General features: G+C 32.2%; 1 protein-coding gene across 2 annotated transcripts in view; it reads left to right on the plus strand.

Moving 5' to 3' along the window:
- Nectin3 (nectin cell adhesion molecule 3) overlaps positions 1–13,014 on the plus strand; it is a 138,553-nt gene that overhangs the window by 46,185 nt on the left and 79,354 nt on the right. For both annotated transcript variants that reach the window (XM_077795338.1, XM_026396102.2), the window contains exons 3-4: positions 2,758–3,054; positions 6,777–6,894. In XM_077795338.1, coding sequence (XP_077651464.1) covers positions 2,758–3,054; positions 6,777–6,894 — 415 coding nt within the window. The remainder of the gene's footprint in view (positions 1–2,757; positions 3,055–6,776; positions 6,895–13,014) is intronic.

Raw genomic sequence — 13,014 nt, forward strand, 5'->3', positions numbered from 1 at the left:
CATTACTTTAGCAGCCTTTTTCTGCAATGAGAATTAAGCCCTACAGGAAAAGATTTCTCTCTTCAGTTTTTCTACATGTGGAATATAGCTAGTATCATACTAAATGCATAACCTAGAAGTTAACCCATTACTTGTAATACATAGTTTAAGGCATTAGAACTTAATTCTTTTGAACTGATTGGGAAGGACTGTTCAGATCTATCACATTCCAAAAGGTTACTCAAAAGAAATAGGCATGGATAAGTCTATAGATTAGGTGGTCTTTGGTAACAGAGTTTCGGTAGAGTGGTTGCAGCAGAAACCAAATTAAAGGAATGTGATATAACAAAAAGCTTTAGGAACATCTAACAAGTGCCCCACAGTAGAATGATTTTGATATTATTTGGTTACTTCCTCTTGATGGAATTTTATGTAGTTTCTAAAGTTGCAGTTAAGGGAAGTACTTGAAAAAGAAATGAGGCACAACATTATATAAAATGAATCCATCTATATAAAAACTAGAATTAGAAACAAAGAGAAGGAAACAAATATGATAATGATCATTTTTAGGATATTATAGCTGTGGGTAATTCTGCCCTATTTTCAGTATTACTGGTTTTGCAATTGACTTTCATTGATGAATATGATGGCATAACAGGGTTTGAATTCATTTTCTTTACTCTGGAAAAAGAAAATCAGGCAAATAATGAACAGTTTTTAATCATTGGGTAATAAGCAATACAGGATTCTGATCTGTGAAAGGTGTATGAAAATAAGGTGAACCCCCACTATTGCTCTAACTTCCTCTGTAGGCAGTTTCGAGGCCACAGTTCAATGATGAGAAAAGAGGAAGGATGTGGGTAGGTAGGATAGACAGAGAGAGAATGAATGAATGGGAGAAAGGTGGAAAGTTCCCCCTCTTGGTAGCATTTTTTACATGGTCAGAGGAAGCAACAACAAACTGTTGGACAGGGAAGAGTCACTACACAGAGAAGTTAATGTGATAAAACTAACTTTAGAAAACCAGTAAAAACAACTAGGAGATGGATGCCCTTAAGAAAAAATAAATAACAAAATTTAAAATTGACTTTAAAATAACTGTTTTTAGTTACCCAAAGAGAAAAGAAGGATTCTATTAATTATGGCATTAAGGATTCTATTAATTAATTCTATTAATTTATTTCCTTCTGAGAAGGAAAAAAAAACCTTAGAAACTTCAAAGAAATATAGCTAGGGCAGAATTTAATAAAAGGTGAGAAAGTAGAAGTTAGTGCTGAAAACTACATTCCACTTGAAAATGTATAACAGTTTAGAAGAAACATCTGTGATGATAAGATTTTGAGAACATTGAGAATTGAAAGAGACATGTCTGAGTGTAGTGTAATTCTGCTCAATATGGAGTGCCTAATTGTATATCTGATTTTCACTTTTTACCTTAAACACTTATATTCTCAGAATAGTAATAACCTAAAAGTAAGCCAGCCTTCCTTGTAGATCTCTAGAACTGTATATTAACTTAAGAAAATTGTGGCTTGCTTAATGTTTTTAGGAGCTTGTCATAAGAAAACATGGATCTGTTCTGAAGGAAAGATACCTTAATTCTAGGCTTTAAATTATTTTTACAGTAATTATTCAAGCAGAGGTCTATAGTTTGCTTGAATTCCCAGATTTCCAAGAAAATTCCAAAAGTATCTGCCTGCACAAAATAAGACAACAGAAACAGCTGCCAAGAAATAAGATGTTGGAATTATCAGACATAGACTTTTAAACCATAGTACTTATTACATTTAGAGAAATAAGTCAATTTATAAATTTTCTGTAGAGAACAAGAAAACAAAGTCCTATAATTGTTGGCCTCAAAGTACAGAAGTATGGTATTTCTTAGAACATTAAGTAGTTAATTTTCAAAAGTAAATAACAACTGATAAATTTTAGTGTATTGGAATTAAAAACTTCATTGAAACACACCAGATTATATCTTACTCTAATTTAGGTAATTTAGGACCCAATTCTTGTGTATGTACTGTCATGTAACTAAAAAGAACCAGTTAAAAAGAGTGAATACCACCCTCTATATTAAATTTGAAACTCTTACACCCAGAAAAGCTCAGGAACATACACAAAGAAGTGTTGAGAGTGTGTTTAAAGTCTGTCTTACAAACAAAAGTAGTTGAAAAAATTTAGCAACCGTAATCAGTTCATTTAGGTAATATGAGAAGTTAAAGATTGAATGCTTAAAAGCCAGTGTGTTTTAAATGAAATTAATGAGTCACCCTCAGGGCCCAGAAAAGCGTCTGTTGAGTATACTTAAAGGATTTTATTTTACTTTTGCTTAACATTTTATCTATAGTCTCAGTAGTAGTAATTCATTTTAAAAAGTAAAACTTTTGCTACATAATGAAGTATTATATATTAAAACTGCTTCTTATCTCCCTTCAAAAGTAATTACTTTTATCTTGTAAAAGAAATTATGAATAAATTCCCAGAAATTTTTTGTGTGCGCTAATTTGGAGAGAAGTCATCAGTCCTCATACAATAATGTACACCTGTGACAGGGAGGGCTGTCTTTTAATGGTAATATAGAATCTTTGTCTCCTGTTTGTCGTAGCTACAGATCTTTTCTTCTTGTTTCGAAAACTCAGTTGATGTTGGCATTACCTAAAATCCATGTATGTAGATTAGTTGTTCCTAAGCTTGTGAAATATGTCTGGATATGTCTTGGAAGGAAGAAGTATTTTCTTAATTAAAATTTAACTATTTTGTTTTTCATTTGAACAGTTGAACCCACTGTGAGCCTGATAAAGGGGCCAGATTCTTTAATCGATGGAGGAAATGAAACAGTAGCAGCCATTTGTATTGCAGCCACTGGAAAACCAGTTGCACATATTGACTGGGAAGGTGATCTTGGTGAAATGGAATCTATTACAACTACCTTTCCAAATGAAACAGCAACAGTTGTCAGCCAGTACAAGCTGTTTCCAACGAGATTTGCTAGAGGAAGGCGGATTACTTGTGTTGTAAAACATCCAGCCTTGGAAAAGGATATCCGATACTCTTTCATGTTAGATATACAATGTATGTAAAACCTAATATTTGCTTTTCAACTTGAGTCATGTATTTTTAAAAAAATCTGTATTTTCCCTCAACAAATTATTGGAAATTCTTATTTTTATTTGTTCTAACTATACATGACAGTAGAATACATGTTGATACATCCTATAATGGAATATAATTTCTCATTCTTCTGGTTATACATGATGTAGAATCCCATTGGTCCTATAGTTATATATGTGCATAGGTTAATAATGTCTGATTCATTCTACTATCCTTCCTACCCTCATACCCACTTTCCTCTTTATTCCCCTTTACCTAATCTAAAAACTAGTCTAATCTTCCTTAGCATCCCTGCCCTTTATGAATTAGCATCTACATACTGGAGAAAACATTTGTCCTTAAGTTTTGGGTGATTGGCTTATTTTGCTTAGCATGATATTCTCCAGCTCTATCCATGTATTTTATTTTTCTTCTTTTGACATGTTTCGTCAAGCTATTTTTAATCTGAGTATGTAGTATTCAGATAATTCTATAGCTTTTCATGACTGACATTTTTTCTTTTTATTTTTTTATTTATATTTACATAAAATTTTCATTCACTCAGAACATTTTTTCTTTTTCTTTTTTGTATTCATATTTGGGATTGAACTCAGGGGCACATCTCCACTAAGTTATATTGCCAGTCCTTTTCATTTTTTATTTTGAGTCAGGATCTTGCTAAGTTGCTGAGAGCCCTTGCTAAGTTGCTGTGGCTGGTCTTGAGCTTGCAATCCTTCTGCCTCACCCTGCCGAGTCACTGGGATGACAGGTGTGTGCCACTGTGCCTGGCTCCTAATCAGAGCATTTTTTATTATTTTGTGAAAAGGACTTTTATGACCTTAAAAGTAGACTAAATATAAGGGAATTGGAAAATTTGTATCTCAAAATGTACAATACTTAGGGACAGACAGCTCCATTGTGTTTGAATGATTATTTACTTTCATGGAACTTATCCATGCTTGCTGTTTTCAGCAAGAGTCTTATTCCCCTAGGTACATTTTTAACTAGTTTGAAAATTGGTTTTCAATATTATTTCTAATCTGATCTTATTGGTAATGTTCTAAGATTCTTAGGTAAGTAAAACAATATTTTAAAAACACTGGGATAATAATAATTATAGATATGTTTTTAAGCTGGCTTATCTTGTGATTAAATTTTGTTGTTATTAAGGGGTACTTGGGTATGTATATTTTCATATGTATCTACTCTTTTCTTTTCTATAGAGTTTCTAAGTTTGGGGTGTATTGTGATTTGTTTATTTGCATTTTAAAATTTTGAGCAAAAAAAAGGTGATTGAGTGTTGCTTATAATTTATAGCAAAGATAATGAAAATTAAGCAGGTTATAGTGAGAACATTAGTAAAAATATTTAGATTCTGCTGTCATTTCCATTCATGCACAAATTATAAATCTAGATAGGTTTTTGAAGGAGTTACTTCATTTTTTGTTATTATTTTGTTTTTTGAAGTGTCATGCATGGAATTTAAAATTATACATTCATTAAACTTGTAATGGTTTTTAAAGTTAATTGAGTATTTTTTTTCAGTTTTTATGGGCTTAAACTTGAGAGGCTGTACTTATATGAATGTTATTACCATTACATTCTTGAGTACAAATATCATCTTTTCTTCTCAGTTCTTTGGTTTCCTTCCTTTCACAGACTCTTTTTCCTTATAAAATTCAGATCTCAACTGTAAATATTACCATTTCTCATATATATATATATTTATTTACCTGTGTCTAATAATGTGACATTTTCTTCAGTTTTTATTATTAACATCATTATTATTAATTTATTTTCTTGAATATAATCCTAGACATATAAAATTATTTTTTTTAATGTAGTCTTCATAATAATGGTATTTATGTATGTATGTATGTATTTATTTATTTATTTTTAAAGAGAGAGTGAGAGAGGAGAGAGAGAGAGAGAGAATTTTTAATATTTATTTTTTAGTTCTCGGCGGACACAACATCTTTGTTGGTATGTGGTGCTGAGGATCGAACCCGGGCCGCAAGCATGCCAGGCGAGCGCGCCACCGCTTGAGCCACATCCCCAGCCCATTTATGTATTTATTTTAATATTTATTTTTTAGTTGTAGTTGGAAAATAGTACCTTTATTTCACTTATTTATTTTTATGTGGTGCTGAGTATCGAACCCAGGGTCTCTCACGTGCGAGTTGAGTGCTGTACCGCTGAACCACAACCCCAGCCCCAACAGTGGTTTTTATTATTGACTTGCTTCTAAATGTTCTTGGAATACTCATGACTTTTTCCTTTTTGAAAATGGAAAATAAAACGTGAACAAGTTTAAGGGGATAGTCTTGCAGTCCAATTTCATACCTCAAAATTAGCGGGTATTTTTTTTTAGGAATACATTAATTCCTATTCTTTCTTCCTTTTAAAAAGAGATTAAACCCACTCACAGATGTGTACTCTTTCAAGAACATAATTTAGCACAGTTTTAAGTGTTGGCTAATTCTTGGTATTTATAAAAAGCAGGCATTTTTTTTTTTAATTATCAAGGTTAGTTGTGTCTTAGTAAAAGTTTAATTTTTTACAGCTTTTTGGTAAACAGCTTTTCAGTAGACCAGGCTTTCCTAAAAGATTTAAAGACTGACCTGATGTCAATTTAACCTTTCATCTGTTGTTGTTTCCTATTCACTTGTTTTCTATGTTGCTCACAGAATGGTCTCTGTATCATATATAAGAAATGTTTTAAGGAATCCTTTTATGGCTTCTCTCACCTCTAATATAGCCTCAATTTAAATTAGGTCCTTGTTCTTATTCTTTTAACATCTTGCTTTTTTCTTTCTTGATTTTCACAGTAGGTTTTAGCTAAATATTATTAAATGTCATCCTCCTCATTATTAGTAGAATATAAATTTTATGAATAAAGAATCTAAATAAATATATGCCACATACCTAAAATGGAGTCTTTATCTCATTAGAAGTTAAACAAAATGATGTTTGAATGAATGATAGGCATTGAAGTTTATGATTTATAGGCAGACATTTATTTTGGTAGATATGAGTAATTGCTTCTTTAATAGCCACACATATGCTAAGAGATCTTAGGGATCATTGAATGAATAAGGTTTAATTTTTAGTACTATTTAGATAATTTACTTGTAAGTATGTAGTCTCACAAAGTCTGTGTTATAGCTTTCCATGCCCATAGACTATTAGTTAACTATAACATACAGAATTTTTTTCCTCAAATTGACTTGCTATCTCTTAGCAGATATATTTCCTTTTGGATCAAATATGTTTTAAATGATAATTTTATGTGATGATTTGGTTCTACATGATACTTAAATGCCACGTCTCATTATTTAATTAAGTACTACAATGTATTTGATTTTTTTCATGTGTTGTCTACATCTCTCATAATAGGACACTCACACTTTGCTTTTTGTGATTATAGGTTTATGAGTAGTCTTATATTCAGCATCCTTAATAATTAGAACTGTGTGTGCCTATAGTTGTCTAGTGTCTGGGTACTCATTACCCATTCATTGATTCATTCCTTAGGCATCTAAAATTTGAGTATTATCTTCCATATTGATTGATATTTGTTGAGAACAGAAAAAAATAATTGCTGTTCTTATAATGTTTAGTCTGTTGTGTTTATATTTTATCATTGTATATTGCATTTACCTATAACCAAAGATGACTTGTTCTGTCATGTGTTTATTTTATAGATGCCCCTGAAGTTTCAGTAACCGGATATGATGGAAATTGGTTTGTAGGGAGAAGAGGTGTTAATCTCAAGTGCAATGCTGATGCAAATCCACCACCATTCAAATCTGTGTGGAGCAGGTAATGTTAGATTATGCTTCAGAAGAGAAATTATTTAAACTGAAGAACATTCTTTTTTTCCATACTGAGGATTGAACCTAGTAACATTGTATCATTGAACTCTATATTCCCAGAGCTTTTTATTTTTTATTTTGAGACAGCATCTCCTTAAATTGTCCAGGCTGGCTTCAAACTTGATCCTCCTGAGTTGTGATTATAGGTATGGCCACCATGCCTGATTAAATATGAAGAGTAATCTTAAAACTTTTTTATCAGTACATGTATGATTATAATAGCTGAATAATTTATTTAAAGGAATGATTTCTAAATGTTCTGCTGCCTCATTCCTACCTTGTCAGTGGCTCACAGGTTGCGTTAGCAAATTTAGTCATCCTTTCTTGTAGTTGCCCTCTTAGGTTTTAAGCGGCTGCTTCTTGATTTACCAATTTTTAATACTGTTCACTTCTTAGGTAGATGAATTAATTTTATATACAACCCTTCACCCGCAAATACACATTCTTACTCTTCATTGATTCATTGTCTGAATGAATTTAAGTTACTTTTTAGTTTAACTCTGTAATTTTTATTTGCCTCCCTATAACAGGTAAATTTTTTTTTTACCAAGGGTTAAGTAATATACCAGCATCCTGGTTTTTATTGTTGAAAGCTCTCTTTTTTTTCATTGTAACTAATAGTTATCTCTTTTTTACTTATGTAATTTATTATCTATATTTCCTTAATTCTTTTTTCTCTAGTAAAACAGTTTCAAGTTTTCATTTTTATTTCTCAGTATTTGGAACTTATTTCAGTCTTTAGACATATATCTTTGGACAGTTGTCTTTTGTCATTTCACTTTATTCTTTTTGTTCCCTGTTCACTTTTATTGGAACTACTATTTATATTGTATAATAAGTATATTTATTGTTTTTCTAGCAATATTTTCTTAATCAAAAATTTTTCTGTTGACTTAATTTTTTAAAAAATTTACATATTTATAATTTCTTATAAGCACATTCTTATTCCCTGTTGTTTCATAGCATTCTTTTCATATTTTATAAATACAGTGTCTTCTAGTTTCTTTCCAGGGATACTAGAGTATTATTTCCTCCCCAGAGATTTTTTTTTTCTGTCTTCTGCATATTGTCTCATTCTCCCAGATTCTTGGGGTTTGATCTTTCCTTTTTATAGTAATTTCAGAGTGAGACATTAAAATAAAGTGGATGGTGGAAACTTTTTCTTCTGTAGGTTCCACTTTGAATGACCATGTAGAGAGATTATTTTCCTAGGGAAACTTTAGGTTTCACCAATGGACAAGTGGGAATTTTTTCTTCATAAATTATGTTTTCTTCATAAATTATTTATAGAATTTACCTTCATATTTTAGCCTGAGAAGTAAATGCCCGGTATTGGTACCAAGTTGGAAGGAATCTGTTCATTTTTTTTGTAGCTTTGAACTAATCTTATTTTCAGCCCTTTGCCTTATGCTGACCTTCTGTAGAAACAGTGAGTCAAACTCGGCAGATCTTTCTAACCTTGACACTGTGTTCATCTGGGGCTAGATAATTCTTTTTTGTGATAGGTAATCCTGTGAATTATAGTATTTTTAGCACATCCCATGCTTCTATCCTCTAAAGCGAGTAGCACCTTCTACTCCACCATTAGGATAACCCAGAATCACTCTTCATTGAGAAACACTGGCTTAAAGCATATAACTATTTCCTCCATCTATTTTCTGTTTTCTCAATGTTTGTCAAAACTATCTTGTCTGTCCCTTAACTTTTGTTTTTGGTGTGATTTTATAGAAACAAGAAAACATTATATTGATTACTTTGTTTCCTTTAAGAAAGATGGTTTTAAATGGAGAGAAGTGCTTTTTTTCAGTTATTTTTTGAAATGGGAAGTAGTAATGAGTTAAGATATCTATTTGTTAAGGTATTTACAAAAAAACAAGTAAATCTGGGTTCTTTCCAAGTGTCTGTACTTCTAGATATCTTTTTGATTGAGTCATTTAATCTCTCTAATATAAGTATTTCCTTGTAGATAACAGTATTTCAGATAAGAAATACTGAGTCAGATGAATCAGGTACAAGAGCATAGAAGATGCTTAGCATATGCCATTCCTTACATATATAGTGTTATATGTAGATTTTTCTGACGGTGACTTTTCTGAGTAAACTTGTAAACATTATAAGACATTTTTAAAAATTTCTCAGAGAATTAAAAGGAGTAGAGATTGGGGCCCAAGGACTCATACTTGCTAGATAATTGCTCTAACATTGAGCTGCATCCCTAGCCCTTTTATTTTAACACTGTATAACTAAGTTTCTCAGGATGCCCTTTGACTTGGGATCCATTTGCTTTCTTTTCCCTAGAAGCCGGGTTTACAGGAATGTGGCACTCCTTCTGATGATATTTGTTTTTTAAACAATGTAAAAATATTGTCTTTAATCTTCAGTGCTGAATTAAAATTCTGTTCCAAAAATCCAAAATGTGATTTACTCCACAATCTGAGACTTTCTGAATGCTGATGCATTTCAATTTCAGATATTTGGAATAGGGATGTTTAAATAAAAAAGTCTGTGCAAATATTCAGAAATCTTCAAAATCTGAAAACTTTGTGGTCCTAAGCATTCAGATAAGAGATACTTAGTCTCTACTCATAACTACAAAAGATTGTACCCATTGTTTTTTTCACCTACTACCCTTAGAATTGCAAAACAAAATTGTGCCACCTTTGGATAGAACAAAGATCAATTTGTATTAGTATTCTATGATGCTCTACAAATATGCTTTTTCTTTTTTTTTATTTGTACTTTTCAGATATATGTAGCAATAAAATGTATTTTGACATATTATACATACATGGAGTATATTTAGGATCCCATTTTTGGCGTTTGTACATACTGGTGATATATTCATATATGAACGTAGGAAAGTTATGTCCATTGCATTCTACTGTCTTTCTATTTCTACCTCGATTCCCTTCCCTACATTTCCCTTCGTCTAATCCCATGGACTTGTACCCACCTACCTGCCTCCCCCCCACCATTGTGGGTTAGTGCCCACATATCAGAGAGTACATTAAGCTTTTGGTTTGGGGGTTTGGCTTATTTCACTTAGCATGATAGTCTCCAGTTCCATTAATGTACCGACAAATGCAATGATTCCATTCTTTTTATGACTGAGTAATCTTCCATTGTGTATATATGCCACATTTTTTTAATCCACAAATCAATTGAAAGATAATGCTGAATGGTTCCATAGCTTAGCTACTGTAAATTGAATTGCTATAAACATTGTTGTGGCTGTGTCACTGTCATATGCTGATTTAAGTCCTTTGGGCACATATATACCAAGGAGTAGGACAGTTGAGTCAAATAGTGATTCTATTCCAGGTTTTCTGAGGAATCTCCATACTGCTTTCCATAATGGTTGCACCAATTTACAGTCCCACCAGCAATGTATGAGAGTATCTTTTCCCCCATACCCTCAGCAACATTTATTGTTACTTTTATTCTTTATAATTGCCATTCTTACTGGAGTGAGATGGGATCTCAGTGTAGTTTTGAATAGCATTTCTCTAATTGCTAGAAATGTTAAACATTTTTTCATATATTTGTTGACCATTCATGTTTCTTTTTTTCTTTTTTTTTTTTTTTTTGTACTAGGAATTGAACTCAGGGATGCTTTACCACTAAGCCACATCCCCATAACTTTTTTGTATATTATTTAGAGACAGGGTCTCATGAGTTGCTTAGGGCCTCACTAAGTTGCAGAGGTGGGCTTTGACTTCATAATCCCCCATCTCAGCCTCCCATTCATTTCTTCTTATGTGAATTGCCTATTCAGTTTCTTTCCCATTTATTGATTGGGTTATTTGTTGTTTTTGGTGTTAAGTTTTTTTGAGTTATTTGTATATCCTGGAGATAATTGTTCTATTTGAGATGCAGGTGGCAAAGTTTTCTCCCATTTTGTAGGCTCTCTCTTCATGCACTTGATTGTTTCTTTTGCTGGGAAGAAGCTTTTTGCCTTGATACCATTCCATTTATTGATTCTTAATTTTACTTCTTCTTCTTTAGGAGTATTGTTGAGGAATTTGGTTCCCAAGACAACATGATGGAGAGTTGCGCCAAAGTTTCTACTAGTAGGCACAGGATCTCTGTTGTAATGCCTGTGCCCTTGATCCACTTTTGAGAGTTTTGTGCAGAGAGATAGGGGTTTACTTTCTTTCTGCTGCATATGGATTTCCAGTTTTCCCAGCATCATTTGTTGAAGAGGCTGTCTTTTTGCCAATATATGTTTATGGCACCTTTGTCTGGTATGAGATATAACTATATTTATGTGCGTTCGAGTCTGTGACTTCTGTTTTGTACCGTTGGTCTACATGTCTGTTTTTGTGCCAATACCATGCTCTGTGCTGTAACTTAAGGTATGGCATTGTGATGCCTCCTGCTTTGCTTTTCTTGCTGAAGATTGCTTTTGTTATTATGGGCCTCTTATTTTTTCAAATGAATTTCATGACTGTTCTTTGTTCTATGAAGAATATCAATGGAATTTTGATAGGAATTACATTATGACAGTATGGCCATTTTGATAATATTTATTCTGCCTATCTAACAACATGGGACATCTTTCTATCTTCTAAGGTCTTCTTCAATTTCTTTAGTGTTCTTTAGTTTTCTTTGTAGAGAGGTCTTTCACCTCTTTTGTTAGATTGATTTTGAAGTTTTTTGTTGTTGTTGGCTTGTTTTGAGGCTATTGTGAATGGAATAGTTTTCCTAATTTCTCTTTCAGCTGATTCATTATTGGTAAATAGGAACACAATTGATTTATGGGTATTAATTTTATATCCTGCTCATTTGCTGAATTTGTTTGAGTTCTAGAAGTTTTTTGGTGGAGTTTTTGGGTCCTCTAAATATAGAATCATGTGGTTGGCAAATAGGGATAGTTTTGAGTTCTTCTTTTCCTATTTGTATCCCTTCAATTTCTTTCTTTTTTCTAATTGCTTTGGCTAGAGTTTTTAGGACTATAATGAATAGAATAGTGAAGACATCCCTGTCTTTTTCCAGTTTTTTGGTTATGTTTTGTTGATGTATAATGCCCTTATGCAGTATGAAATGACCTAAACTTTGGCTTGAAGTCCACTTTATCTAATATGAAGTTAGAAACCCCTGCTTGTTTAAGAGATCCTTTTGAATCATATTTTTTTCCCATCATTTTACCTTCAGTCTGTGAATGTCTTTGCCAATAAGCTGTGTCTCTTGAAGACAGCACATTATTTGGTCTTGTTTTTTAATCCAGTCTGTGTCTTTAAATTTATGAGTTTAGGCCATTTATATTCAACGCTAATTTTGAGCAATGATTTTTATTTCCTGTCATTTTGATTTATTTCTGGTTTTTAGTTTGAATTAGTTTCTCCTTTGATGGACTGACTATTCTGCTAGTGTAGTTCCTCCCTTTGATGCTTTACTTTTATTTTCCATTTTTTTAAATATTTATTTTCTTTTTAGAAGTAGTTGAACACAAGACCTTTATATTATTTATTTATTTTTATATGTGGTGGTGAGGATTGAACCCAGGGACTCGCACGTGGCAAGCACTCTACCACTGAGTCACAATCCCAGCCCTTATTTTTCATTTCTTAATGAAATATTTATTGAGTATGTTTTTTAGTGTCAGCTTTCTAGTTGTGAATTGTTTTAACTTTTGTTTATCATGGGAAGTTTTTATTTTAATCTCAGTTCTGAAACTTAAGTCTATCTACAGGATATAGTATTCTTTGTTGGCATCCATTTTCTTTCAGAGTGCAGTATATATTTGAAGACTTCGTAGCTTTGAGGGTCTGGGCTGTGAAATCAGATGAGATCCAGATTGGTTTCTCCTAAATGTGACCTATCATTTTTCTCTGGCAGTTTTTATAACAGTCTATCAAAAAGTCTATTTTGTACATAAGGCATGTTATAATAATGTGCCTTGGTGTATGAGTCTGTTTTAATTTTTATATTTTGGGTCCTGTAAGCCTCTCCTGTATTTGATTTTCCATATCATTCTTAAGGTTTGAGAAATTTTCAGATATTATTTCCTTGAATGATTGTTCCTTCCTTTGGTTTGTATCTTTGTGTGCTCTCTATAACTATATTA

Source organism: Urocitellus parryii, chromosome 2 (assembly GCF_045843805.1).
Source record: "Urocitellus parryii isolate mUroPar1 chromosome 2, mUroPar1.hap1, whole genome shotgun sequence".
Classification (NCBI taxonomy): domain Eukaryota; kingdom Metazoa; phylum Chordata; class Mammalia; order Rodentia; family Sciuridae; genus Urocitellus; species Urocitellus parryii.